Source organism: Colius striatus, chromosome 5, assembly GCF_028858725.1.
Source record: "Colius striatus isolate bColStr4 chromosome 5, bColStr4.1.hap1, whole genome shotgun sequence".
Taxonomy (NCBI): Eukaryota; Metazoa; Chordata; class Aves; order Coliiformes; family Coliidae; genus Colius; species Colius striatus.
The window spans coordinates 55,371,120-55,398,155 of record NC_084763.1 but is presented as its reverse complement, the minus strand read 5'-3'; the positions used below and the strand labels follow the sequence as shown (position 1 = coordinate 55,398,155).

Below are 27,036 nucleotides of genomic sequence, written 5' to 3'. Positions count from 1 at the left end.
AAGTGAAAGTTTATTTAAACAAAGGTCCATGCCGGTATAACTCTTTTAAAGCTGGTTCAATGCATGTTTCAAGTAAACAGCTGTAACAGCACAGGCAGACTTCCCTTCTGAGCTTCCACCACGGGCTCTGCTGACCAGTGAACTTGCTTTGGTCAATCATATATGCAGACTTGGGTTCCATCCAGTACCTTGGTGTCCCATCAGCTGAAGGAAAAACTTAATTTTCAGCTACTACAGAACAAAACCAAATTACTGCTGCTGCATTTGGAGAAAAGGTTTCTGTATGCAAACTACTACCACACATCCCGTGAGACAATGTAACCTCAACTCAATTTGATTGCTAAATGGAACCGAAGGTTATTTGGCAGGACATTGAGATAAGCCATATACTGCTATATGGAAGTAGATGACAGCTATAACCACTGCAAGACTGAAAAACATGCCATTGAGTTTCCTTTAGCTTTACTCAGGACTACAAAGAGTTTCCTAAAGAGACGCTTGTGTTGTAGGAAGGAAAGGGGATAGTGCTGCAAGTCAGAGGAAAAAGAAATCAACCACCTTAGAATTTACTTGTTGCTCTGCATTTTAAGGAGAAGTCAGTGTGGTACTGAAAAAAGCATAAAACACCTCAGCAGTTGCTTTGTTGGTCCTTACAGACAGAATTTCTGTGTTGCAGAGATTTGCTATCCAGATTTCTGGTGCCATCAGATAGCTAACCTCTACCTTGGGGAGTTATTTAGAAGTTACTTTTAGTTCACAATCCCAACTACAAAGGGAGAGAGCAGCAGTGATGCTGTGGTCAGGATGCTCCCAGAAGTTTAAACAAAACTAAGACATTTAATGCCAAAATTGTTGCCCTCCTTGGCTAAGGGTGGCAAGAAGAGGTGAAGGGTTTTTTTAATCTTGCTTCACCATCCTTCATACATATCCTTTGTTTTGGCTTTGGATGCATAAAGCATTGAAGGCATGCTACCACTACTGTATTTAATTCCCATGCTGGCTAACTGTAACATTTAAATCTCAGCTGTTGAAAGAGAGCTTGAGGATGAGCTTTGTTAAAGAACATAAGCACAGCAATCATCTTCCAAGCACTTCACTCCCTGCCCAGGCCTATAGCTCTCTTCACTTTGGAAGTAACACATGACTCTCTCCTGGAGCTGCTGACAGCAGCACCCAGGCAGATAATAACCTTTTGTTAAGTACCTGCTTAGGAAGTGAGGGTGAGCTGCTGCAATGTCCACCTCTTGAGTGACTGTCCTACTGCCTCAGTGCAGGCTGGGACACCTTCAAGATTCACATCCTCTGGATGCTGTAACACTTCACTTGAAGTAAAGAGCAGGAGCAGCCAAAAGGCTTCAGCACTCAACATAGGAACTCTCCAGCAACTGCCCTAATACTCAGGCTCAGATACTCACTTCCCTCATGCCCAGTACACTTTCAGCTACAGCACTTCAGCTTCTACAGGAGCATGTCTCTGCCCTCCTTCCCCTCAGTTAATGTGCAGCATGAGCCAGAAAATGAGTCAGAGCTTACCCCTGGGATTCAGAAGCAAATGGCACTGTTCAAGTGCAATTACTGCAAGATTAGGGCAGAAGGGCAGGCTGCAGGAAACCCAGGTTCAGCTCTGTCTTCTACATGGATATATTTGATCATGCTGGGGAGGATTTGCTTTCTGATTTCAGAGAAAAGAGGAGACATTCTCTGCCTACCATTTCTTCAGCTTGCATTTTTTTTGAGAGGAGGGAAGGCAGAGAACATGAGCATTCATCTTGCACATCTTGCACCTGGCATTCAAGGCCACTCATTTGGATTAGGGCCATGATCATGTCTTAGGAAGGAAGTACCTTTGCCATGAGGACAGAGCTAGGTGCTGCTGTGCCACCTCACATTTGGCAGCAGCTAAGCTAAGCCAAAGCAGAATGCACCAAGCTCCTTGGTGAACCTCCTCCTCATCCTCATTGCAACAAGCTCCAGTGCAAATGCCCAGCCAGGAAGGCACCTTCCTGCCTTTTGGGAGTTAAGAACTTCAGTCTTTGATGGAGATGAGATTAAATCATTCTTGTTACCTCATCGATTAGATTTTCAGGCACTTAATTCTGCTCAGGCCTCACACAGAGTCCAAGCTCCCTCTGCACCACCTCTTATGACTGCTACTAGCAGACAGATATCAGAATGGCCAAAGTTGGAAAGCCCAACTGCACCATTAGATATCTGAAAGATCTCCCTTGAGGCCCTTTTCAACTTGGGAGGCCCCGAGCTGGTGCATACCCATGAGACAAACCACATTCAGTCCCTTCCTTTGAAGGACATCAAATGCTTTCATCACAGAGCTGTAATGCAACAAGGGAAAAAGCATCACTGTTTCTAGGGCAGAATCCTCCCACCACAATTCAACAAGAAAAACAAACCAAGCCCCAAGCCATTCACACACTGGAAAAGGAGCAGGAAGAAAGAAATCCCCCACTGCTATGAGGAGGTGGGTAGGGTTAGCAGTTATGAAGGACAGACAAATTCATCTAAATTGATGTTTTCAGGTACAGAATTCAATTGTCAGCAAAATCTGGTCTGAGATTTACAGGCATATTCAAAAGGAAACTTCAGACATTTGCATTTCATGAGATATTCAAGTCACATTCAAGAGATGCTCACAGCACAGAGGCTTCACTACCACAATTTGGCACTTGCAGCTAGAAGAGTTCCTTACTGCAGCTCTTCTCCATGCTCATGGTCACAGCAGCAGCCGTGAGCTGACAGAACTGCTGTCACATCTAGCTAGGACACTAGGCTGGAATGCAGGTAAAGTGCTTCAGAAGCCGCCCTGGTTGCGGAGCATTCAGGAGGGAATGAAACAAGCTCCTCCCCAACAACAAGGATCAGCCCTCCTACCTTGCAGGAAGTGCAGCACAGAGACTTCCAAGGACTGAAGGGAGAGCATTTCTCTTCTGCATACCAGCCACATATATAGCAAAACTTCTTGTTCCAAAGTCAGGATAAAAACACTACCAGGAACAATTTATGAACACATATTTACACAAGATACTTGTCATTAGAATTACAGACTTCATAGGAAATCAAAGTAGACAAAGGAGTATGTGCAATTTTGCAGAAGCCTCGAAAACATTCAAACTATAAATATCCTGATAGCACTACTAAAATTCTTAGTTTTACACACAGGCTGATGTTATTCTACTGAGGAAAAACTAAGGTTTTGTGCCACAACTGTAAATTAAGTACAGTAATGTATTATCATTCCGGCAACATAGGTTACACCTGCACTGAACAGTGCGATACTGTTAAATCAATCCACTGATCTATTGAAGATCAAAGTACAAATCTGTATTTTTATTGATTTGGCAGCGTTTGCTTACGGAGAAACAAATGCACCGGGGTTAAACCAGCACATTGTCATACTGCTCCAGTTACAAAAACATCCAGGACTTTCAGAGAGCTACAAACTTCCATGGTTTTCCCCCCAAATGATGATATCCGTGTGAAGTAAATAAGCAAAGATACTCAAAGTTTGTATCCTTCATTCTGTTACACTGACAAACATACACCACCACTTAATAAATAGAAATGCAGCAGTTCATCCACATAATAGCAAATATTTTTGTACCCTAATCCACCACTGAAGTTCAGTTTGTACAAAACAGTCTTTTCTACAGAGTGGAAAAAAAATACCTTCTTCTCATCAAGGTGCAAGCTAAGCTTTGAAACTTAAATGAATGTGCTTTTATTCTCTTCATGGACAAGAAAAGTTTCATGGGCCTTCTGATCTATCTGAAAACGTGTAAATTTGGTCACATATGGATGTCTTGGTTGTTCAGGTTTAATGGACTATTTCAGGATCACTGACGTTGTGCTTTTAACTCCTCCTGAACGACACCGTTCCGAGAGTTATGGAGATCAAAATTAACTCAAACGATGACCTCAGAGTTCTAGAAACACAAGTGTCCTCATTGTAATACAAGACCAACCTGAAGGAAGAAGAAAAGTACAGTAGCTTAGCTCAAGTACAGCAAAAGTATCTTAGTTCAAGTTCTTGAACTTGAGGTTCAAGTGCACTTCAATTATGGGTCTTAACATCTCTAATTGATCATGTTTATCTGAAAGCTTCTGCCCATTTTGGCCAGTGCAGCTGAATGTCCCATCACACCTAACAGACTTCAGAAGCTCTTTTTTCTCCCTTACCTTTTCAGATTCCATGCCAGGACACCTCCAGTTGTACAAATAATACTGCAAATTTCCATCTCCAATCCCAAACTTGAGTTTTTCCAGGAAGGTTTTGTTTTCCATTAAGTCTAGTGCATTGAACACATCAAATCCTTTCTGGCAACAGCAAAACATTTGGGTTTTAAGTTTGACATTTTCAAGTTTCAAATGAGGCACAAATGATACTTCACACAATATCCAAGGATAATTAAGTGGAGAAGAAGACAAGGGGATAAGTCTTGCCTTTTAATTAGGTACACACACAAATTTTCCCAATAAAAAGTGACATACAAGGCACAACTTTGCTTGAAGGTTATCACCAAAAGGGTAGGAATTTTGAAGCCACTTTCAAAAGTAAAGGTCTTAGGAGTCCCTAAAGCATTATTCATTATTATACCCTTATAGAGATGCTTTTTTGTTGTTGTTTTTACAGTCACATACAGTGTTTGGACAGATGTAGCCCATTCCAGCTAAAGCTACATAAATACGGCTTATGGTGGTTTTCAGCCCTTTATCACACTGTTAGTGATAAACATATGAAATTCCATTGTCTTCAGAACTCCAGTCTTTCACATGTTACTTTCCCTCCCCCTACTTGTGTACCCTGTACCAACTCCTCTTTTTGTCAGCCTCCTGAATTCACCACTCAGCCATTTTGCTTTCAGAACAGCCATATACCTGAATCAGGCTTTGTGCAGCAACACAAACATCCACAAATCCCAACTCACTGGGAACTCTTTAACAACCAAAGGCAGTTAAGCCATCAGTGACAATCATAGTGTACAAATAGCTGAATTTGCTTGGAGGTCTGGATAGAAAAGTCTATTTATTTGCAATTAACTGCAAGTAAGCCTGTCCCAAGATCCTGAAGTCTTAACAGCACAAAGGGCAGTGTGTCAGCAGGACTTCCTATCCTGAGATAAAAGTGTTACAAAACAATCATGCTCAGCTACTCAAGCCCAAGAAGATAGTAAGGAACATTCTTAACTCTCTGTAAAAAACTAGAGTTTTAATGTTTTTCCTCTTAACTAAGCAGGAGAGCATTTTAAGCTCTTCATCATTTCAGGACTACTTAAAAAAACAAGTCACAGAGCACAGGCAGTGGGTTTAGTCAAGTGTCAAGTTCCCCATTACCTTGCAACAAAGACTGCTGTGTGTGCAGACGAAGACAGTAAAGGAAAACAGAATGCAATGGCATGGCCAAATTGCTGCCAGTTATTACCTTGCCACCACTCCTAAGAACACTTTTGTGAAAGAAGCAGGAAAAAAAACCCCAAACCCACAACTTACCAATTTAGCTATAATGAGTGCATCATTCATTAAGTCCAAGAGGGGGGTCTCTGTATGAATATTGTAAAAGGAATAGGCAGCTTTGAGGCTTTTATGAACAGGATGGTGCATCACTGTTGAAGGTAATGTGTAGAAACTCAGGAAGTCTGTTAAAGTACCATTTGAGCCCTAGGGAAACAAAAAGGCAGTAAGTCAATTCACAAGAGGTAACCACTCTGTTATTGGTTAGGCTAACATGGGAGTTCTACACCAAGTCAGCAATAAATGCAGCACAGTATTGTACACAGTATGGTGTCACAGGTAACCTGGGCTAACATTTGAAGAAACTGATTTTTTTGCCAAGGATGCATCTATGAAGCCTGAAAACAATAAAACAGACTGTGCTGGTATACAAAGCATATTTAAGTCAGCTGTAGTGATTCTTAACCAACAAGCACGATCCATTTCCTAGACAACAGTGCTAAATCACATTGAAACTCCAATAACACCAGTAGTCATCCAAAAAGATACAGAAATCCAAAGTATCCTACATCAGTTTTCATAGTTAAACTTCATGGGGTGTGTGAATTACCTATCTTCAAGAGTGTAGATTAGTAGGAAATGGGAAATAAGTACTATGTGGGTTGTGACTGACATGCTGAGTACAAAATAACTACCCACATTTTCACTCCTGTTCCAACTGGGTCTCCTGATAGCTCCAAGAAGATAAGCCAAAGGAAACACACAGATGCTGGTCCTTGCTTGTTTGCTTTATTTTTGAATGACTGGTGCCCACTATTTGGAACTCAATGAAGGACCTCACATGGATTATGAAATCAACAGTACTTGTAGAGTAAAAAGCAAAAGAGTTGAACCCATGACATGCAAAATGTTATTGCCTTAGAGCAGGTACAGATTCTGTAGTTCACAACAAGTAACAGAAAAGTTAAGTCACCCATTCAAAACAGTGAAGATATTGATTCGAGAATTACACAGAGTATAATGGGGGGAGTGGAGACAGGAGAGACAATAACTTGAAGTAGGCCACGGAAGAGTCCAATGAGCAACAGACTCAGTACAAAGTCAGTGGAAAGCTAAGCTTGGACAATGACAGCTGGTGAGCAGGGCATCTCACCTCCAGCACTGCTAAGCTTCTACATCCAATTGAGACCCAGTAGAGTTCAAATAACCCTATCACTTTAAACAAAGTAATACAGTATCTACATATGACGTCTAGAAGTGATTTAACATAGACTCAAAGGAAAGAGCACATCTTTCTCAACTAGCTTTCTTGCAACCATGCCTTGGAGACTGCCAAGCCAAACACTCAGCTACTCCTGCACAGCTTATTTTGCAAGAAGTCTTGTGAACAACAGGTTGGAGGGTGGGGGTGACAGGGTGGAGAGAGAAGAGTAAGTGGCAGGAACAGATGCTGCTTTCCATCTTGTTAGTGAACAAAGACTGTAATTTTCAAGATAATTGAACTCCTAACTGACAGCAACTCATGAGAGCACCAAGGGGTGTTCACTTTATTCTCTACTTTACATATACACAGACATGTATAGAAACACACACAAAGTCACACACACATATACACACACTCTTTAACTGGAAAAAAACGTGTTTTACTGAAGCAGACCACCAAGAGACAACTCGTCCAAGCAAGTGTCCTTCAAATTGGTTTTAAAAATAAGGACTTTTAAACTGGTGTATGGCAGAAACTTAAGAATTGTAACAAGTTCTATGTATAGCACACATTTTTTATGCTTGTCTATATTTCAAAAACTTGATGTTGATCTCACAGAATCACAGATATGAACTTTTCTAAGTGGCACTCACAGACACATTGATGGAGTAGTTAGGGCTTTTTTTACCTCTACTACGTAAGTGTCAATAATATGATCCCGAGGCAGGAACCAGTGGGCTACTTCTTCTTCATCCATCACAGGAGCAAGATTAAACTGTTTCAAATAAGTGTTGATTAATTCTTGTACTGCTTTAGTATCTTTTTGTTCCATTGGTCTCAAGCCTGAAGTCTTTGTGGCCTTGTTGTAACAAAAGGAAAGGAAATGTTAATATGTTGAAAGGAGAACTGCATACACAGCAAAGGCTAAAAGTAGGTTGCAGAGTCACTCCACTTGCTATAATGCATTCATTATTAGCCTACTTTATCCCAGCCACCTAATTCATTATGCTATTTTACAAATGGCTTTCAATCAGAATTCCCTCTCTTCTAATTATTGAGACAGTCTGAGGCGCTTCAATCTTTATATTTCATTATTGAAACAACTTCATTTCTCCAGAGAAAGAGATCCCATTGCCAACAGCCTAGACTTCACACTTTTTGTATTATCTCTTTTTTTTTTTTAGGTCAGTCTTTATTTGTTATCTTCTTCTAAACTACCTGGGGCCCAGACACAGAAGCAAAACACAAAGTAACTTGCATATCAGAAGTTAACCTGAAGACAACTGTGATTCAAACTTCAGAAAAGTCAGCTGATAAAGTTTAATTAGATGTAACAATTTCTCTTGCAAATAAGAACTCTTGTAAATTCCCTTACTAATTCAACTGTCTATACTGGCACAACTGCCATTCTGTTAACAAGACAGCTTCTTGTAACTTACAGCTGCCTGAAATTAAAAGCCGATGGTAACTTTAACATATAAAGTTATTTATTTGATTTTAAATATCAGAAGAGGAAAAAAATGCTTTCCAGTACTATGCAATTAATATTTAGACAAGCAAAGGTCATTAAAGTTTTCTCCCCTGTTAGCTTTCATGAGTACTTCCTTTTAGGGAGGCTAAATCTTGTTCTCTTCAGAGCTCATTTATCCTGCTCTAGCTGTCTGAGCTACATACTTGGGCACGTAACACATTAATCACAGCAAAGTCAATTCCAAGAGCAGCCAGGTAGAGACTTGATTACTGGAAGTCTGAAATTAGTGTAGCTGATTATGCTCTGCTCAAAAGGCATTACTCTGAGGAAGGTGCTTACTCACATACCCTGGGAGTCAGCAGCCAGATGAAAAAAAACAAGGGATGTTTAACCACATCTTGGGCCTGTGTATTACATTTTAGCCTTTTGCTTTCCTGAGCAGCCCAGGACTATGGTTTGCCTCACAACAAGACACCTAGACTTTTAAATGCCCTGAATCTGTAAGGGTATCCACCTGACTCATCAACACAACATTTTGTATGCCATTAACCTCCTTCTGAATTATAACATGAAAGACTAATTTTGGCTCCCTCGAAGCTTTCATCCCTCTTCTAATGCTGGATGGGGGTGGGAGGAAAAGCCTTCATCCCACTAGGAAAAGCAGCTGGGCTGGAACACCCTTGTACCCCAACAACACTCAGAATGGCCACCAGTAAATGACAATTTGCAGCCCCAAAGTGAAAGAAAGTGTACAGAACCGCGCTAAAATGTCTTCCTCTGCTCCACATATCCAGCTGCCCTGGGAATATATTCATGCAAGTGTCCTGGCTCAGGATCTCAATCAGTCAGGAAAAGACATGCAGAGATAAATATGCACTTGTCCTTATCCTAAACACAGCCCAAATGTACTTCTTCCAGAAAACTCCTTGCTCAAGAGCTTTAACACTTAGGAAATAAACTCTATTTGTTTGTACTATAGGTACATGCACAAACAGCCTTCAGTGAGGGTGGTCTTTATTATAGTATTTACTACAGTATTTCTTATTTGTGAAGGCTTTTTAAATTCAGACTGCTCAAATGATTAGGAATGATTAATTCCTCTTCAGGGGAGATGTGCTCCCAATGGCAATGATGTCACAACAATGGTATGAAAAGAGGCTAAAATGCAAGGAACGGTTTTTGATGCTTAGGAACAGGACAGTGTGGCCTGAATGAACACATTTGTATGGCAGTACTGTTTATGATAACAGCCTGAAACGGGATAAAGATCCTCAACAGCTCTCAAACCCTTTTCTTAGGGAAAGGGAAAAAAAAACCTCAAAAAAAACCCCAAAGCACAGGAGCTAAAGAAAAAATATTAGCATAAGGATGAAATCTCTGTTTTCCATGGGAGAAGCTCCCAAGTCAATCTAAAAAAATAAAGACAGCTGAGGCATATGGACTCTTACATCACTTAGTTTTAAAAGCTGATTTTCAAATCCCTTCTTCTGTATTTGCACATCCCTGTACAGTATGTTTGCCTTAGCTATTTTGTATCGATGAGATAGGATGTGTTTGTTGTTTTCCACACTTTCTATGGATATTTGGGGTTTATGATACAGGAAGATGAGCAGGGTACAACTGCTGTTTCTAGGGATTCTCTGTAGTTATGCTTTTTGTACTGTAAAGTAAGATCCTTATTCCTTAAGCTCTTCTCTTTCCTGTATTGTCTCCATGAGAAACAGCACTACAGTTGCCACCAAAACCTAGATTTGAAATTGCCTACTGCACTTTTTTAGACTATTAAAAATGTCTTCATGATTTGAGCTAAGCTATATTTAGCTCTCCAAGATTAAAACCTAATTAGTTTAGTTATTAATTCTTAAGCTCTGAAAACTGCTGTCCTACACACAGGGGAGAAACTGCCTATGCAGGCACAGGTAACATGCAGGCAGCACAGGAAACAAGTCCCTCTGACAGCAGCAGGAGCTCAGACCAAAGCCATGGCACGTGCTTTATACTGAGGAGTACTTAGTGTATTACTCAAATATATAAGTAGTAACAGAACCTGCAGCATCCAGCTATATATAAACAACACACAGAGCTATATTCTGCAATCCCTTCAAATAGAAAGCTGTCTTTAACAAGCAAAGAAATTGTTTTTAGTCATAAGGCTTAGACTGATTTCTATAGGCTATTAATTACAGAAAGGAGGGGTTTTTTCATAGTACAGTCCTGTCAGGGAAATGCATCCTAAGGCTTTTTGCCAACCCAACTATTAGCTGCAACGATAAGAACAAAAAGTATTTTTAACCAACCTATAAGGCCAGGATATTATGTTTTGCTAGGCCATGCAAATAACCAGTGCACAACACACTGAAGTGGCTTCTGCTGAGCCACAACGTTCTCTGACAGAACAGAAAAAGCTGTGAATTCGAGTGGGATAAACAATCCCACTGTACCCAGCCAACTCTCTAATGGAATTGTCTGACAACTTGAAGATACAAAATGTTAATTTTCTGTTCCAGCAATCTTTTATCAGATTAATCATACTGACAATAGTCTTATGCATCTATTCAGTCCCACATGTTTACAAAGTCAAGGCTCCTGGTTCTTTTCTTTGGATTTTGTAAGGCTTTTAGGCAAAAATTTAGATTTTCTCCACATACAGATCTACATTTCCAACAAAAGCCTCTTTAGTACAGCCCCTAAGGTTTTTTTCATCACCAAGAGCTTGCTGTATTTCTCAAATGACCTGCGTGCACTGCCTTTCCACAAAAAAAAAGCCTGTGCTGTCAGAGACAGATGGAAGGTTATTTTGGGCCTCACAGTAACTGTGGGGATTCTCTAGAAGTCATACTGCTTACATCAGGAAGTCTGTAGAGCTTCATTGTCCTTTGTAGAGTCATGTTTCTACTCAAATGTGAAAATTTCACCTCCACCAGTTTTCTGGGATTCAGTGATCGGTGCCAATACCTGGAAACAGAATTAATAATGAGATTTAATAATATTTTAAGTGTCAGCTTTATTTAGTCCAGTTCCCTACCTTCTTGTATTGCTCCTCCTCTCCAAACCTGTTCCTAAGCAAACCTGTACTATGTAAGAAGCTTGAGCAATAAAAGATAAAGAAAAGCTATACCCAAGAAGCAGCTTTTAAACAGAGTAAGTAATCTTTTGTTACAGAATAAGTAATCACAGGGCTACACATGTTAGTAATTGCCATGGCCTCATCAGTCTCACCATACTTACATACACCTCCCATTCCCATGAGATGGCTGGGCAACAGAACATCCCTGCTTACTCTAACACAGCATGGCACTTTTTTCTCAGCCTTCCTTACAGAATCTTACAGCATCTTTGTGTTGACAATTTGAAAGACAATTTCAAATCAAGAAGTACCCTGTCCTTCAGAAGGACAGACAGCTGAACTAATACTGCTGGAACTGAACTTTTCCCAGTAGAAACAAAATCCATTCCAAGTGAATGAAATGGTACTTGATTATATACAAGTCTTCTCATGTGATAGTTTATCAAATGCCAGTCAAGTCCCCTTTTCTCCAGGGAAGGTGAAAGTATTTCAAAAAAGCACATCATACAATTCCCAGAAAAGCTCTGCCATCTTTGGCAAGCAATCAGGTCAGGCAGCAGGCCACTTGAAAAACACAGGTATACAATGCTGGCATTGCTAGCACGGCTTCCAGCAGAAGGTAAGCACAGGCATTTATTCATCTATTCAAAGTATGATAAACAAACCCCAAATTAGATGTTAGTCTGAGAAGCTTTTATCCGAGGCACTGAGAGGCAAGGAAAAAAGGAAAGAGAACAAAAGGGAGACAGGAACTCCAAAAGCCACCCTGACAAACACTCAGACCTTCAGGTTAGTCAAGACCACAATGTTTCATTTCATTGAATTCTATGCTTTTATTATTTCCAGCCTGCTGTTTAGGATGGCTGATACATAGGAAGTTCTATCATGATGAACATCACCTACCTGCAAGTGGCCACAGGCTTGGGGAGTACCACTCCAGCAGTGTAAACAGCCTGAAAGATTCCTTCCAGGTTTACTCTTCTGGTTATTTCCCGTATCAGTACTGGTGCTACCCGTTTAGATCTCAGTTTCTTATGGACACACAGAAAATTGATTTCTACCATTTTCTTCACACTGGAAGGACATGAAATGGTGGAAAAGTTAAAAAGAGTTGCAGGTTGCTTATTTTCATTTGCATAATGGCAGTTTTCCATGTGGTGGCAGAAGAACTTGAGGTAGGTAAATTGGCCTGTGACAAAGTACCTCTGCAACAGATGCTAATCTAAGGACAGTGTGACTGCAATGGTAAATCATGCAATGTGTAAGCTCTAAGTGCTTTGTTTCAGAGCTTGAGTGAGACTGACTTTAAGATGCAGAACGGCACCCAAGCACATTCTACGTGGTATCACTAATATTTTATGACTGTCAGTGTATGAAGACCTGGCCAAGCAAGTCCAGCTAACCGACTATCCATCCTTTAAATACTTTCCAGTTAGGGCAAAAAAATGTCTATATATTATCTGTATCATCTATCAATAAGAAAATTCCTTAAATATGTATTACCAGTCCTCATTGTGAGGGACTCAGAAACTTTTGGGGAGAGAAGGGGGAAAAAAACAAGTCTCTGCTACCTACACAGGAGTTTTCTAACTCTTTATAGTCAAGTTCTCTATGGGAATGGGTATCAGTTGTACATTGGTTTCACTGTGTTATTCTTTTAACCAACACAGAAGTAATGGTGCATTTTACCTGTCATAAATACGAATATTTGCAGGGATGGCACTTATGAATCCTACCAGTTTTTTGTTTGAAGACACCCTAACCCCACAGTGCCACTGTGGTAACCAGCCCGGAGGACGCAGCGCCCTAGAATTAATGACAGAAAGAATTACAAATTACTGCCTAAGAAGATGTAATAAAAACAGCCTTCTTTGCACTCCAGCTAGAGCAGAATGTGGAACTTGCTACTCACCACAGAAGAAATTCAGGTGAATAATCAAACCTAAACATATTATCATCGTCTTCTACATAATTCTCATTTAACAGTGTGTATAACTCCTTCAGCTGAAAACACAAGCAAAAAGAGGCCAAAGATTAATCCACACCCATCAACCAGGGTAAACAATGATGATTTTAGATACAGAGAAAGACTGTTTTACTTACAACTTCAGCATTGCTAAGATCCAAGGTGTCCCACATAAAACCTTGTGGTAAAGAATATGGCTCTAGGCGGACGTTGTCCTTGTCTGGTTCAATTGCACCATGGGAAGTTATAACTTCATCTTTTGAGGTAGGAGGAGAAAAGAAGTAACAAAAAATATAGTTTTCAAGATGACATTTAACTCAAATCATGTATTCTGTAATAATTATGTGAGAGGAACATGGAGCTTTTAAGAAATGCTGCAAAAAAACAGTAGTATTAGCTTGTAGTACCTCTTCTCACTAATTGCATCCAGACTAATGACTAGCTATAGATATGTACAGAACTACTCTACCTCAAGTGATACCTTGTGTTATGAAACACAGGACAGCAGTTTACCAGCACATGCATAGCATTTAGCCAGTCACAAGTTCCACACTGTCATCATGAGAAACACATTGTACTCACAGCTAACACGCTATGGCTCAGATCCTGTTCACCATTAACTTGAACAGACCTGAACTCAACAGGATTACTTGGGAGTAGTGGCATGGCAAAGCAAGAGCATTTAAGGGATGCTGGTGAAACATGAGACTTGTTCCTAAAATCCTACATGAAGCATGCTTTCTTCTCCTCCCTTACTTTACAACTCCAGTCCTTCGGTATATAGCTATAAACAGAAGCCATTCCTCTTCTATGGATCAGCCTGGGGAAATGACCTTTAAGATCACTGAGTCCAACCATTAACATTGTCCCATCCACCACTAAACCATGTTCCTAAGCACTCCATCTACATATCTTCTGAATATCTCCACACGGGACTTGTAGTCTAGATCCTTCACCAGCTTTGTCACCCGTCTCTGGCCATGCTCCAGCACCTCAGTGTCCTTGTAGTGAGGGGACTGAGAACTGAACACAGTATTTGAGGTGTGGCCTCATCAGTGTCCAGTACAGGGGGACAATCACTGCCCTGGTCCTGCTCGCTACACTATTGCTGATACAAGCCAGGATGCTGTTGGCCTTCTTGGCCACCTGGGCACATTGCTGGTTCACATTCAGCCAGCTGCCAGTTAACACCTCCAGGTCCTTTTCTGCAGGACAGCTTTCCAGCCACTCTGCCTCAAGCCTGTAGCATAGTCTGGGGTTATTGTGGCTCAACTGCTGGGTGGCACTTGGCCTTGTTGAACCTCATACAATCAGCCTCAGCCCATCGGTCCACCCTGTTCAGACGCCTCTGCAGAGGCTTCCTACCCTCAAGCAGATCCAAACAAGAGAACAGGCCACACAGCTGGCACCCATTCTTTTAGTGGTCAGCAAGGCAGGTCTTATGCTCAGGTCAACTTAAACTTACTAAGTTTAGGTACAGGTTGTGTATCCCAAAACTGGTATTTACGTTTGGTAGCCTCATCAATATTCTTTGCTGGGCCTTGGCATGCAGAAAGCAGCTCCATTGCTCTCTGGATGTCTTGAAGCTTCTGCATTGGTATGGCTGGATTCTGTACACAAACAGAAGAGAAAGCTTACTGAGTATGTTTACTTTGAACAAGTTGTACAATTACATTAATTTATTTTACTTCCATGTATACTTTCATACACTCTTCCCATCGTGGTTACTTTAAGTATAACCTTCAAAGGCAGGAGGGTGGAAAGTTAAGTGGGCAACAGACAAGCAACTTCACAAAATACTTAGTCTTGAGTAGCACTTGTAATGAACTGGAAACTTCAGCTTTTTTACAGCACAAATACTGCAGCATTAAGGCAGGATACCAGTATCACAGCAACAAGCTTCTGCTTCCCTGCCCACCTTCCAGTAAAATACAATCAACCAGCAAAAAGCAGGTGGCTTAATGTCTAACAGTCTAAAGCCATGGTTGGTACAGAGATGCTTCAAGTTGTACTTTAGATGTACAGTATAAAATGCTACTTAAACTCACTACAGGTCAGTATCTCAACAGCCACTTTTTAACCTCAGGTATATTGTACCTGCCCTCTATTAGCTTCCTATTATTACTTCTGCATTGTATCATATGTAGGAGCTAACTGCCTTGCCCCTAATAAACCAACCTTCCACTTAACTTTTCTATAAAGACTTTTCAGCTTTTATTTGAAAAGTATAACAACCCTCCCCTCCTCCCCTATCTCTAGGTCTGGATTACAGTGACAGAAATTACTTTTCTCAACTAAATATCAACTTGTTTATTACACACTGGCCTGATACTTCTAATGCCACTAAATTCTGGAACCTTATCAGTACCTTATGAAGTCATACATACATGCTCTGGTACTAAATACAACGTGGCTGGGGACATTAGGAGGAACCTTCTTTCCTTCCAAAGCTAAGAAGTTTGCTTTCCACACTTTTGTGTTTTCCTTTAATGGAACTCAAGGAAAACCTACATAGAACTCTACATGAATTAGAAAGAAGAGTGATTGTATTTCATTTCAGTTTAGGGGAAATATCTCCTCACAGCAAGAGACAGTCCTGATGTATGGAATGCTTTTTTTGCCACGGTTTTGGTGACAAGATTAGACCTCAGACCTTTAATGCCTTCTAGCACAGCCCGTGAGACACCCACTAACAGCAGCAGGAGAGAAAGTTAGGGACCACTTAGCACACTAACCATGCACAGTTCCACAAGAACAGACTGGATGTGTCTGAGGCTGCTGAGGGACTTGGCTGATGTTACTATAACTGACATCAACTTAGTTTAAAAGCAATTGATGGAGGTTTCTTATGACTGGAAAAGGGAAATGTCACACTCATCTTCAAGAACGGCAGGAGGAGGATTCTGAGAACCCCAGGGGGTCAATACTGTTTAATGATACAACGTGAAAGAGTGCTTTCTCTGCAAGTTCACAGACAATACCTAGTTGGGAAGAATGGTTGATATGCTGGACTGCAAAGTTGCTATTTGAAGCTGCTTTGACAGGCTGGAAACCTCTATTTAGATATTTGTAAATATTAATGAGATCTCCCCCCCCATCCCAGTCTCCTCTTATCTAGACTAAACTTCAGTTCTCAGGCTCAGATTTTTCTTGAGATACAAACTGTAGGTTCATTCAGAATACAGTAGTCAAAAGCACACAGATAATGCTTTTTTTAATCACAAAGCCCAGAAAGATTGTATATCCTCTGGCATAACTTCACATTCTTATTTACAGTGGAGGCCTTTCAGATGGCAGAAAGTTTCTTCAACTTGTATCTTCACGTTAGAGAGTACTGCATTTTTTGTAAGATGGTATGCTGCTTGTTTGCCCAAATGAGACTCTGGTTAGCACAGCAAGTACACTTTCCTCCCTACTGCTGATGCTTGCCAAGAAACAGCATTATACTGTACAAGCCAAGTTAGATGGTGGCTAAACTAAAGGCACTTCATCAAACACAAAATCTATTTCCAAGTGTAACTACTGCAGATAAAGATTCCATGTGCCGAAGCTGTCACTAGCCTGAGTTCCAACAGCTGGAAAACCACAGAATAGTAAGGTCTGGAAGGGATCTCTGGAGATCATCTAAGTCCAATTCCCAGCTCAGGCAGGTCCACCTAGATCAGGTCACACAGGAACTTGTGCAGGTTGGTTTTGAAAACCTCTAGGGAAGGAGATTCCACAGCCTCCCTGGGCAGCCTGTGCCTGAGCTCACTCACCTGAACAGGAAAGAAGTGTTCCCTCCTTATGTTTCAGTGAAACTTCTTGTGTTCCAGCTTGTACCTGTTACCCCTTGTGCTGTCACTGGGCACTACAGGAAAAGACTGGTCCCATCATCCTTTTGACAGTTGCCCTTTAGATACTAATGTTAATGAGATCCCCTCTTAGTCTCCTCCAGACTAAACAGCCCCAGTTCCTGCAGCCTTTCATAGAATCACAGAATGGTAAGGGTTGGAAGAGACCTTTAGAGATCATCTAGTCCAACCTCCCTGCAGAAGCAGGTCCTTTCCTCATAAGGAAGATGCTCCAGTCCCCTGATCATCTTGGTGGCCCAGTGCTGAACTCTCACCAGAAGTTCCCTGTCCCTCTTGAGCTGGGCAGCCCAGAGAAGAAAGACAAAACACCTCCTCTGCACATTCTCCACTGTGGTGACAATGACTCTCCAGCTAACGTCATACACCCTGTGAACACCAGGTCTTACCTTCCTTCTGTCTCTATTCAGGACAGTAACCATTTGCTTAATTCTGATGTGTTAAGGCAGAACTATCAACTTGCTTTTATAAAAAGCCACACACAAATCAAAATTAACTTGGAAAGCAAGCATAAATTAAAATAGAACCAGGCTCTCACTTTTGAAGGCTGTTGAATTTTAATCTCCTGGGAGTCAGACGCAGAATCTGATTTGGTGCCTCCAGAATTTGGTTTTTCCTTTTTTCTCTTCTGCTTCTTTTTCTTCTTCTTCGCTCCCAAATCGCCTCCAGGACTTCTGCCAGAGATTCAGAGAATGTGCAATGAGAAAAATTTATATATTTGAGCTTAAAATTAAAAGTTAAATATGGGGGGGGAAAAAAAATCATTTTAATATGAAAAAGTTTCAATGTGAAGAAAAGGCAGGAGAAAAGGAGGTAAAGGAGAACGAGAGCATCCACAAAAAACTTTCTGAAAGTGCTTTCTGATTTGTTTTTTTACTCAGATCCCAGGACAATCAGGCATTTTGACATAATAGTGTCAAAAGTACCAGAACTGAGGAAAGGAACCTCCTTAGAAATTCAGTGACTATTAGTGGCCTGGTATTTTTTCACCCTTCGTGCTCAACCATTGGACACATCTGAATTTGAGAAGAGTCCAAACAAAAACATTCTGTTTTCAGAATATTTTCTTTCTAACTTAAGCACGGATGAAAGTCTTGCTGAAATCTCAGTAAGAAACAATACAAAACCAGTCAAATCTTTGTGCTTAAAAAAAAAATAAGTACAATGCAGTCAACTTGAACTTAAAAAAGCCACAACAACAAAGTATCTGTCACACTTGCATATTCTGACATATTTTGACTGTTGATAATACAACTCCTTTCTTCCTTGAGAAGACTCTCATTTGACAAATCATCAAGATATAGAACAAAGATTAGTTTAGGAATTGGTGAAGTGTGGGAGGCGTTGGCAACTCTCAGACACAAAGCAAGTAAGGAGGCAATGAGTCAGTCAACACCAAACCCTCTTCACGAGGTTAACCTCCCAGCAAAACCAAAAGACAGCTGCTGGGCTTTGGGGGACATAGCTGTTTTTCACTGGAAAACAAATATCTAATGCAATAAGCAACTGTTGATTTTAATTCTGGAGGGAAAAACAAGTCAGGTATGATACTGGTAAATAATAAGGAAAAGAACTCAGAAGACCATAACTAAACTAAACTAACATGTTTGCAAGGGCTACGTTATCCACAGTAACATGCTCACTTCCAAGGTTAAAATGCCCAGCCTCTGCATCTATACTTTCTCACAGCTAAAGTCAGCAAGAAAACACCCAAATGTCCAACTGGGAGGCCAAAAGCCTGCAACTAATCAAACATTCAACTAAACAAAGATTCACTTCTATGAGATCAATACTGTTCTCTAGAAAAGCCTGTAGTGAAAGATCAGCCCAAAGAAGTCCTTAACATTCACAGTTACACTGAGTTCAGTTAGGCATACAGAAAGAGGAGAGAGAGTTGCAAGTACAGACCTCTCTGGGATGAGGACAAGGACATACTTAATGGAAACCAGTGTAGCAGATCAAACATGCAGAAGAGAGAAAAGAATTCCTAGTATTTCCTAGAAGTCTGCAGAAACAAAAGACGGAGTGGTGTAAGTGAAGTAGGAAGAAAACTTTCTGTTGTGGGATGAAGATACTGCCGGGTCACCTGGGGAATTCTGTTAACAATGTACATCCTCTCAGTTTAAAAAACAATCCAATCTCCATCTATTTGAAGGCCTACATACCAAGCTGACATTTTGTACAAAATTTAAAAACAGAACAGACCCAGAGGCCTTGCAAGAGAAGTACAAGACAGTAAAAAAGCAAACCTGTACCAGACCTAGGTCTTCACCACCTCTGCCAAAACTGAGGTAAAAACAGTGGGGAAAGCGGTATCGCCTTTGTTATAAGATTCATTTCATGAGGTACTCTTCTACTAACTCAGCCTGTCCACAAACTTCTGCCTTTTCATCTAACATCTCACATACAGCAAACAACTGATGCTGCTGTGTTCTTCAGCCGATTCTCAGGGGCTTTGCTGTTGAATGTTAAGTCTACTGGGACTTTCCACAAACTGTTGTTAAACAGACACCTTCAGCAAGCAACGAGTTGCACCCAGGTCACTACTGCAGCTCACTTCTTGCCTTTCTGCAGGAGCCAGCCCTGATCACACCACTGGGGAATTCTGCTCACCAGGGTTACCTGAGGGTCAATGTTTTATTTGGTTTGGTGAAATAATGAAGGACTGTACTCAAAAAAGGTTGGGCAGCTATGGAGAAAAAGCAGCTTTGCCAAGCTTTACTAACTCATCCCCAGTTAAACTTAGTTTGTTCTTTGACCAGATCAAGGTCTTTTTTCATATAGAAACACACATTCTTTATCTGGGAAAGGGAAAGATGGGATTAAATTGCTGTAAAATACACACAGCACTTGAAAGTACTAATTCTTGTTTTAAACCTCTGAAATTCCAGTTCTCGCTTATGACCTTTGGGTTTAGACCTTCTACAGTGCCTCTTGCAAAATAAATAACTGGTATTTTTGTCTGACAGGTTACTGGAGGGCCATTCAGAGCAGTTATTTATGCACAGTCTCCTGGTTAAGTCTTTTTTTTTTAAGGACTGTTTCAGTCCAATAGAATGTAAAAAGAGGATTTAAAGAGAGATCCACTTGTCCTGCAACTGTTAAGGCACATCTGCAACCCAGAGATTTGGCAGCAGGCAGCATGGAGAAACTTTTAAGTAAACAGGTTTGTCCAACACAAGTTACAAAAAAAGATACAGTGCAGAGTCCTGCATCTGGGAAGGAACAACCCCATGCACCAGTAAAGGTTGAACTGCTGGAGAGCAGTTCTGCAGAGAGAGACCTGGGAGTCCTGATTGATAATAAGCTAAATATGAGCCAGCAATGTGCCCTCGTGGCCAAGAAGGCCAATGGCAGCCTGGGATGGATCAAGAAGAGTGTGGCCAGCAGGTCAAGGGAGGTTCTTCTCCCTCTCTACTCTGCCCTGCTGAGGCCTCACCTGGAGTCCTGTGTCCAGTTCTGGGCTCCTCAGCTCAAGAGGGACAGGGAAGTGCTGGAGAGAGGCCAGCACAGGGCCACCAAGATGATCAGGGGACTGGAGCATCTTCCTGATGAGGAAAGGCTGCGGGAACTGGGGCTGTTTAGTCTGGAGAAGAGGAGACTGAGGGGAGATCTCATTAATATTTATAAGTACCTAAAGGGTGGGTGTCAGGAGGTTGGGACATCCCTTTTTTCTATAGTAGCCAGCAACAGGACAAGGGGTGATGGGATGAAGCTGGAACACAAAAAGTTCCACTTAAACATAAGAAAAAACTCTTTCACTGTTGAGGTGAGGGAGCCCTGGCACAGGCTGCCCAGAGGGGTTGTGGAGTCTCCTTCCTTGGAGGTCTTCAAGACCCGCCTGAACATGTTCCTATGCAACCTGATCTAGGTGAACCTGCTTCTGCTGGGGGGTTGGACTAGATGATCTCTAAAGGTCCCTTCCAACCCTACTATTCTATGATTCTATACCAATCAAATCAGGGCAAAAGAAAAACCAAAACATCTCAGGATTTTTTTGTCCTTCTCATACTCTCCCTTGAAAAGAACAGAAAGGCACTAAAATTGGGAGTAAGAATGGCTGGGAACTGAGGAACTTTGTTGCTCAACTTGCAGCAATTACACTGGACGTGACAGCACAAAGGATACGCAAAAGTAACAAGATTAAAAGCAAAGACTCCCATTAAAAACTTCTCCCTTAATTAAATGTTCTTGTGTGCTGACTAAGATCTGAATCTTTCCTTGTCAGATAAAGCTATATGATGACATCATGAAAAGTATCTCACTCTTTCAAAACATAAGTTTCCCATTTCCATGAGAGCATTAAACCCCTTTTGCTGAACTACCCTGCTAAGGTTCAAGCGGCACAACTCAAGAGCACAGGTCCCACGTGAGCAGCAGGAAAAGGATATGCAGCTCTGGTTGACACTACATCTAGCTGCCAGGTCAGGAAACATCAGATCAACACGTTTGCCCTAGTCTAGCCCACCACAACCCACAGCTGGTTATACTAAGAAAAATATCCAGTATTAGACTTGGGGAAGATTTTGACTATGTCAGTCTAGTAGAGACATGCCTATACCAGGAGCACTCCACTGACAGGAGGGTGAGCCTACACACTGAGGCTGAGGCATATCTAAACACAGGCATGGCCTAAGATATTTTTAACTGCATCCCAGGATGATGGTTTTGTCAGTCCGATGAACAAGAAAGAACTGAGGCCAGCACAAAAGCAATGTGCAAATCAATATTCAGCTGAGGCAAAAGAAGAGCCAAAAGACCTCGTTCTGCCCTGGAAAGACTGAACCTTGCCACAGAAACAGGCTGTTGGTACGACTGAGACAGTCGCTTAGGCCCACAGTTTTATGATTTGGTCTGCAAGTTACAAATGCAAGCCCATGAATGATCCCACCCACATACCTTTCCACTTATGCACACACATCTGGTGTTTTGCATAAATGTGAAAAAAGACTTGCTTCTCCATGCATGAGCTCGTTGTTTGGGGGTTATTTTGCCCACTGAAAAACGGGGATACTTACTTGCATTTGGGGAGGACTATTGCAAAGGCAGAGACTTACTTCATGGAGCTCTTGAGTAAAACCATGAAAAGCAAACATGGAACAATTGGGAGGAGCATGACAGTTATCCTGCTCAGGTGGTTTCAAACTGTTTTGGCTTCCTTGGTTTTGATTTGAGATTATCTTTACCAGCACATATTCGTCAGTGTTATTTTAATTGCTTTTTTTGGGCACTAAAGTCTGCTTCAGCAGAAAGAGCTTTTTGAAATATCAACATCTGTTTAAAATTACCATTCCACGGAATTTAAAGTTAGCAATTTCTCAAATTTAAAGCCAAACATGTACTTCAGATAGCTGTTTTTAAGCTGCAAAGGCCTAGCTCTGTGAGGGGTTTTCACCTTCGGAGTAATTTTTCTCTTTGAGCAAGTGAGGTTGCAAAACTTCGTTTCTGAAGGTGTTATACAGACATTTTTTGATCAAAAAGAAAAAAAAACAGATCTCATGTATCTGATCAAGACTGCAAAAGATTTTAAAGCAGCATTGTTTACACTAGGGCTGTCCTTGGTGCATAGAAAAATGGAGGCCTAGATGCAAAAGGTAAAAGGCTAAATCCTGCATTAGACTACCACCACTTTCAAGAGAATCTTCTGGTCAGGACCTTCTTGCTAGCAAGCTACCATTACTAACCTCTCTGGACTAAGATTTCACTTGTACAATTTTGATATTTGGAAATGCAAGTTTTTTTGAGCATGAAAATGAGCAGCTATGCCTTAAAACATAACCCACCAGATAGTCCTCCAAAGTCTGTGTGCTTCCTCTGCCTTCCCCTTCAAGTCTGTAAGGCTCTACTCCAAGATTTTTAGCAGGTGAGGTTTACAGAGTAGTGCCTCCAGTACCTTATAAATATTTGTATTTCTTTTAATCTAACAGTAGTGCTGGTTATAAAGTTGCCATTTAACAATAATCAAAGGACTATACTAATAAAACCTTAAAAGTAAATAATTTGTGAGGGCTGGGGGGGAGCGTTTAAAGGTCATGTTTTTTCTTCATCTGTTTAACCAAATGTTCTGCGCCCAACACCTTTCTGCCACTGAGCATAAAGAGCTATTCAGAACAAACTGATGGGTCTTACAAAGCTCAGCAGAGAGGATTCAGGTGCAATGAAGACATTTTTTTCCTATATACATGCTAACAAAGCTATTTTGTAAACAACACTTAAGTACAGCATAATGCATCTAGCAGGAGCAGGCTGCAGACACAGAATGGAACAGCAATGAGTCACACAACATACATAATCCTGCATCTAAAAAACAGGAGCAGAAACAGGACAAAGACATTTGCCCAGCTGAGAGCTATAAAATGCTACTTTCTGCTGCAGTCATTCAGTGCTTAAGCACAAAAAATAAAACGAGAAGGGTGCATGTCTATATACAAACTATGTTTTTTGGTGGTCAAAATAAGGATCTGTTTTCAAATATCAAGAAAAAGCTTGAGAGTAACTTCATTTACAAAGCAATCCTACTAGAGACTGACATGTAACATACTCTGTCTCCTATAAAAGTGAGGGTTAAAACAGAATGAGATCAAATACTGACTGGCAGCACTGCAGACCATTCAGAATCTACCAAGTTAGTTGACACAGTCATAGTCTCAAGTAGCAGGGTTGCTCATAAATTGCTTAGGTATATAAAACCTAATCTAAAAGCTCAAATAAAACTTTACAGCTACCTCAAAAATTAATATAGTAAGATAAAGAGAAAACAGGGAATAATTGGGCTCCTATCACCATAGGTTATCTCCTAGATCAACAGTAGATTTTTGTGTTTGCTTTAATGTAAGATTTTTGTTTACATTTGATGGAATCTGTTTCAATACTTCAACCTGCCAACAGTGACAAGACTCACAAAGATTACAGGAAAATAAAGGAATTAAAAAGCCAACATTGGACTTCATGCATCAGAAACAGGACAGAAAACTGATACTAACGCTTAGAGGCTTTTTCTAATGGAATGATCTACCACTGATTTAATTAAACTTCATAGTACCTGGAAGCATCTGCTTTGTTATTCAAAGATAAAGCAGCTTTTCTGAAACAATCACTAAAACACATTCAACCAAAACAGGTTTTGGGGAAGGGTAGTACAGCCTGCAGTCACAGCGGTTGCCCCTCAGAGCTCAGCACGACTCAAGTTGGAGTAGAACGGCAAGCTGCGATTCAGAACACACCAAAGTGCAATTCTTTGTTCCCTGGCTGCTCCTCACATGCTGCTTCTGCACTGGCTGTCAGAGAAGCCGGAGCACGTAGCTGCGTGCCCAGCTACACTGCAGAGGGCAGCCACAGCTCGGTCACCAACACTACGGGGAAGGAAACTGGACTAGGAATAAGCTATGAAATAATTCTACACAGGCATCACTCGAATATTGAGCAATCTCACCTGGCATGTCAGGTTGGCTCCTGTGAAAAGCAATAAATATTCTCTGCTCTTAGAGGTGCTACTTTTACATATTTGGGGATCATCAACTGTGGTATATTTATACAACCAAAACACAAGCCCTAAACCACTATTTTGACCCTTATTGGTATGCCAGATTTACAATACAATTACTTTTGACATAACTCTTCTAGTGTGCAGGCCATGAATTCACTGACAGAGCAGCAAGCATCGTAGTTTCCCTAACCTCCTGCCTTTCAGACAGGTCAGCCCTCCAAAGTCTCTTAGATCTCACGTCATATTTAAAATGCAGAGCTGATTGTTGCCAAGCAAATCCTAGGGGCAGGTTACTACAAACAGTGTACATTATCAATCAGATACAGAAATGCTCTCAGCCAGATGAATCAGAAACTCACGGGGAAGATGTGGCGGTGTATAGATTAGCCGCTTTCCATTTTAGGTTACTCCGGCCACTCCTTGTCGTGACAACAAAATGTTTCTCCTGCAATCACACTTTCCAATCTCTCCAAAAAAGTAAACGCACACGAAGTCGAATTTTAAAACACGTTCCTCCCACTTCTCTGCCTCAAAGTTCTCTAGCTGCGGAACACAAGGCAGGCCCCTCGGCTCCCTGTGCCCGAAGGGGCCCGGGCCGCACGCCCCAGCGCTGCCGCTCCGGTCACCCCTCGAGCAGCGCCGTGGGAAGGTTTAAGGCACAGGATGCGCGGAGAAGGATTTACGGCCAGAACAAGAGCGTTTGCTCCAGCTAACGCCGGTAAAACAAGCGCTCTGCTCCCTACAGCGCGCGGATTTAGGGGCAAAAACCTCCTTCTGGACAATAGGTGATGCAGAGGAGGAGCGTCGCAGGACAGACCGACACGGACGGGGGCTGGACGGACTCCCGGGACGCGGGGGGAGCGCGGGGGCACCCACTGCGGGGGCTGCCGGCGGCTCAAGCACACTCAAACCCGCCGCCTAATCCTGAGAAAGCACAGATAACAAAACCGGGTTTACCCTCCCTATAAGGCCGGCGTCCGGCGGGGAAGCGCCAGCCCCGTCTCTCCCCTCATTTCAAGCCGGGGGCCCGGCCCCCCGTCTCTCCCTTCGGCGGAGGCCACCCGCGGCGGAGCGAGGGGAGCCGGGCCGGGCGCCCGGGTCTTCCCCCGCCCGCAGCTGCCAGAAGCGCGGAGGAAGGCGGCCCCGTAACGAGGCGCGAGGTGCCGCCGGCGGGGCCCCCTCGGCCGCGGGCGACACACGCGCAGGCGCCGCGGAGGAGCGCCGGGCCGCGCCGCGCCATGCAGGCCGCCCGCCGGCTGACAGCCGCGCCTCGCACGCCCCCCGCTCCCCTTCCAACCCACTGCGGGGCCTCGCGGGGCGGCGAGGGGAGCCTGGCCCGGCTCGGCACACACAGCAGCCTCCGCGGCACCTTCACTTCTACCGCTGCCGCGGCGGCAGAGTCGGGTGGCTGCGTCCCCGAAAGGTGCCTTCCCGCCCGGCTGGCAGCACGCCCCTTACCCCTTGGCATGCTCGGCCTCCTCCTCATTGTCGCCGTCTATGCCGCAGGTGTCCTGGTCATCCAGCTCCAGGCTCTGCTGGCTGGCCGCAGACTCGCTGTCCTCCGCCATCACGGGGGAAGGAGGGAGGGGAGGGGGCGGAGGAGCCTATGAAAGGAACCGGGGCGCACGGGCAGATGCAGTCCGGAGGAGCTCCCTCTAGCTGCTGTCCTCCCCAGTGCGGGCGGAGGAGGCGGCGAAGGCCGCCGGGGCTCTCGGGCCGCTCCCCGCAGCGCCGCGGGGTCCTGGAGCGGCCCGGACCCGGGTGGCGTGGCGGGGCGTACGGCGGGGCGGGGCCGGGCCAGGCCAGGCGATGCGGCACGGCGGGGGCTTGGCGTCCAGCCCGGCCCGGCATGATCCCTCATCCCCGAGCGATACAGCCCCGGGGCCCGGCCCCTGCTTCCTGCGGCCCTCAGGTGCCCGTAGCCCACGCGGCCAGGGGAGATGGAGGTGCAAGCTGCGGCAGCGGCCAGCTCTGGGGCCGGGGCCTGCAGGCAGGGGAGGGCCTGCTCGGCGGGCCTCGGCAGCTTCGGAGCGCGTTTTGTCAGCTCCTTGGGTTTACTTCTCACACCATAAATAGTTCGACACCGAAGTTGAAGCTGGTAGACGCTGCTGAAGCCACCGTGGCCACCCCCCCTGCCCGGCTGCGGGCACCGATTCCTGCAGCACTTCTTGTTTTCACGAAGCCTTTTGTATTTCCACAATCTCAGTGCCAGAAAAGCTGCAGTTGAATGGTAATTGATTTGAACCTAGGAAAACAAATAAAAGAGGAGCATCCATTAATTATTTGAACTCCAGTGACTTTCAGGACGATACCGAGATTTGTGAATGAGATTCAGGATTTCTGAGTGCTTGGTTTGGCAGTGTTGCCAAACATCACATTAGAACACAACAATAGTATGCAGTGGTTGCTGTTTCTCCTTATCCCCACTGCCCTCTTCAAAGTCATTTGATGTGAGGAACATAACTGCTTCCTCTCATTTTTTATTTAAGGAGGCGATCTGGACTTCTTCTTGCAATTTTATTTAAGGT

General features: G+C 42.9%; 1 protein-coding gene across 2 annotated transcripts; it reads right to left on the bottom strand.

Moving 5' to 3' along the window:
- NMT2 (N-myristoyltransferase 2) lies at positions 1-26,167 on the bottom strand. 2 transcript variants are annotated; one of them, XM_061997184.1, is made up of 12 exons: positions 25,967-26,167; positions 17,561-17,696; positions 14,637-14,781; positions 13,309-13,427; positions 13,118-13,209; positions 12,895-13,011; positions 12,109-12,279; positions 10,985-11,093; positions 7,356-7,526; positions 5,503-5,670; positions 4,192-4,329; positions 1-3,977 (listed from the first exon to the last, which is right to left on the bottom strand). In XM_061997184.1, the coding sequence occupies exons 1-12, from the start codon at positions 26,074-26,076 to the stop codon at positions 3,957-3,959; spliced, it is 1,497 nt and encodes a 498-aa protein (XP_061853168.1). In that variant the 5' UTR covers positions 26,077-26,167; the 3' UTR covers positions 1-3,956. The 2 variants fall into 2 exon arrangements, with proteins under 2 accessions (XP_061853168.1, XP_061853170.1); XM_061997186.1 differs by having other exon boundaries at positions 14,679-14,781.
- Between the last annotated feature and the right edge of the window lie 869 nt (positions 26,168-27,036).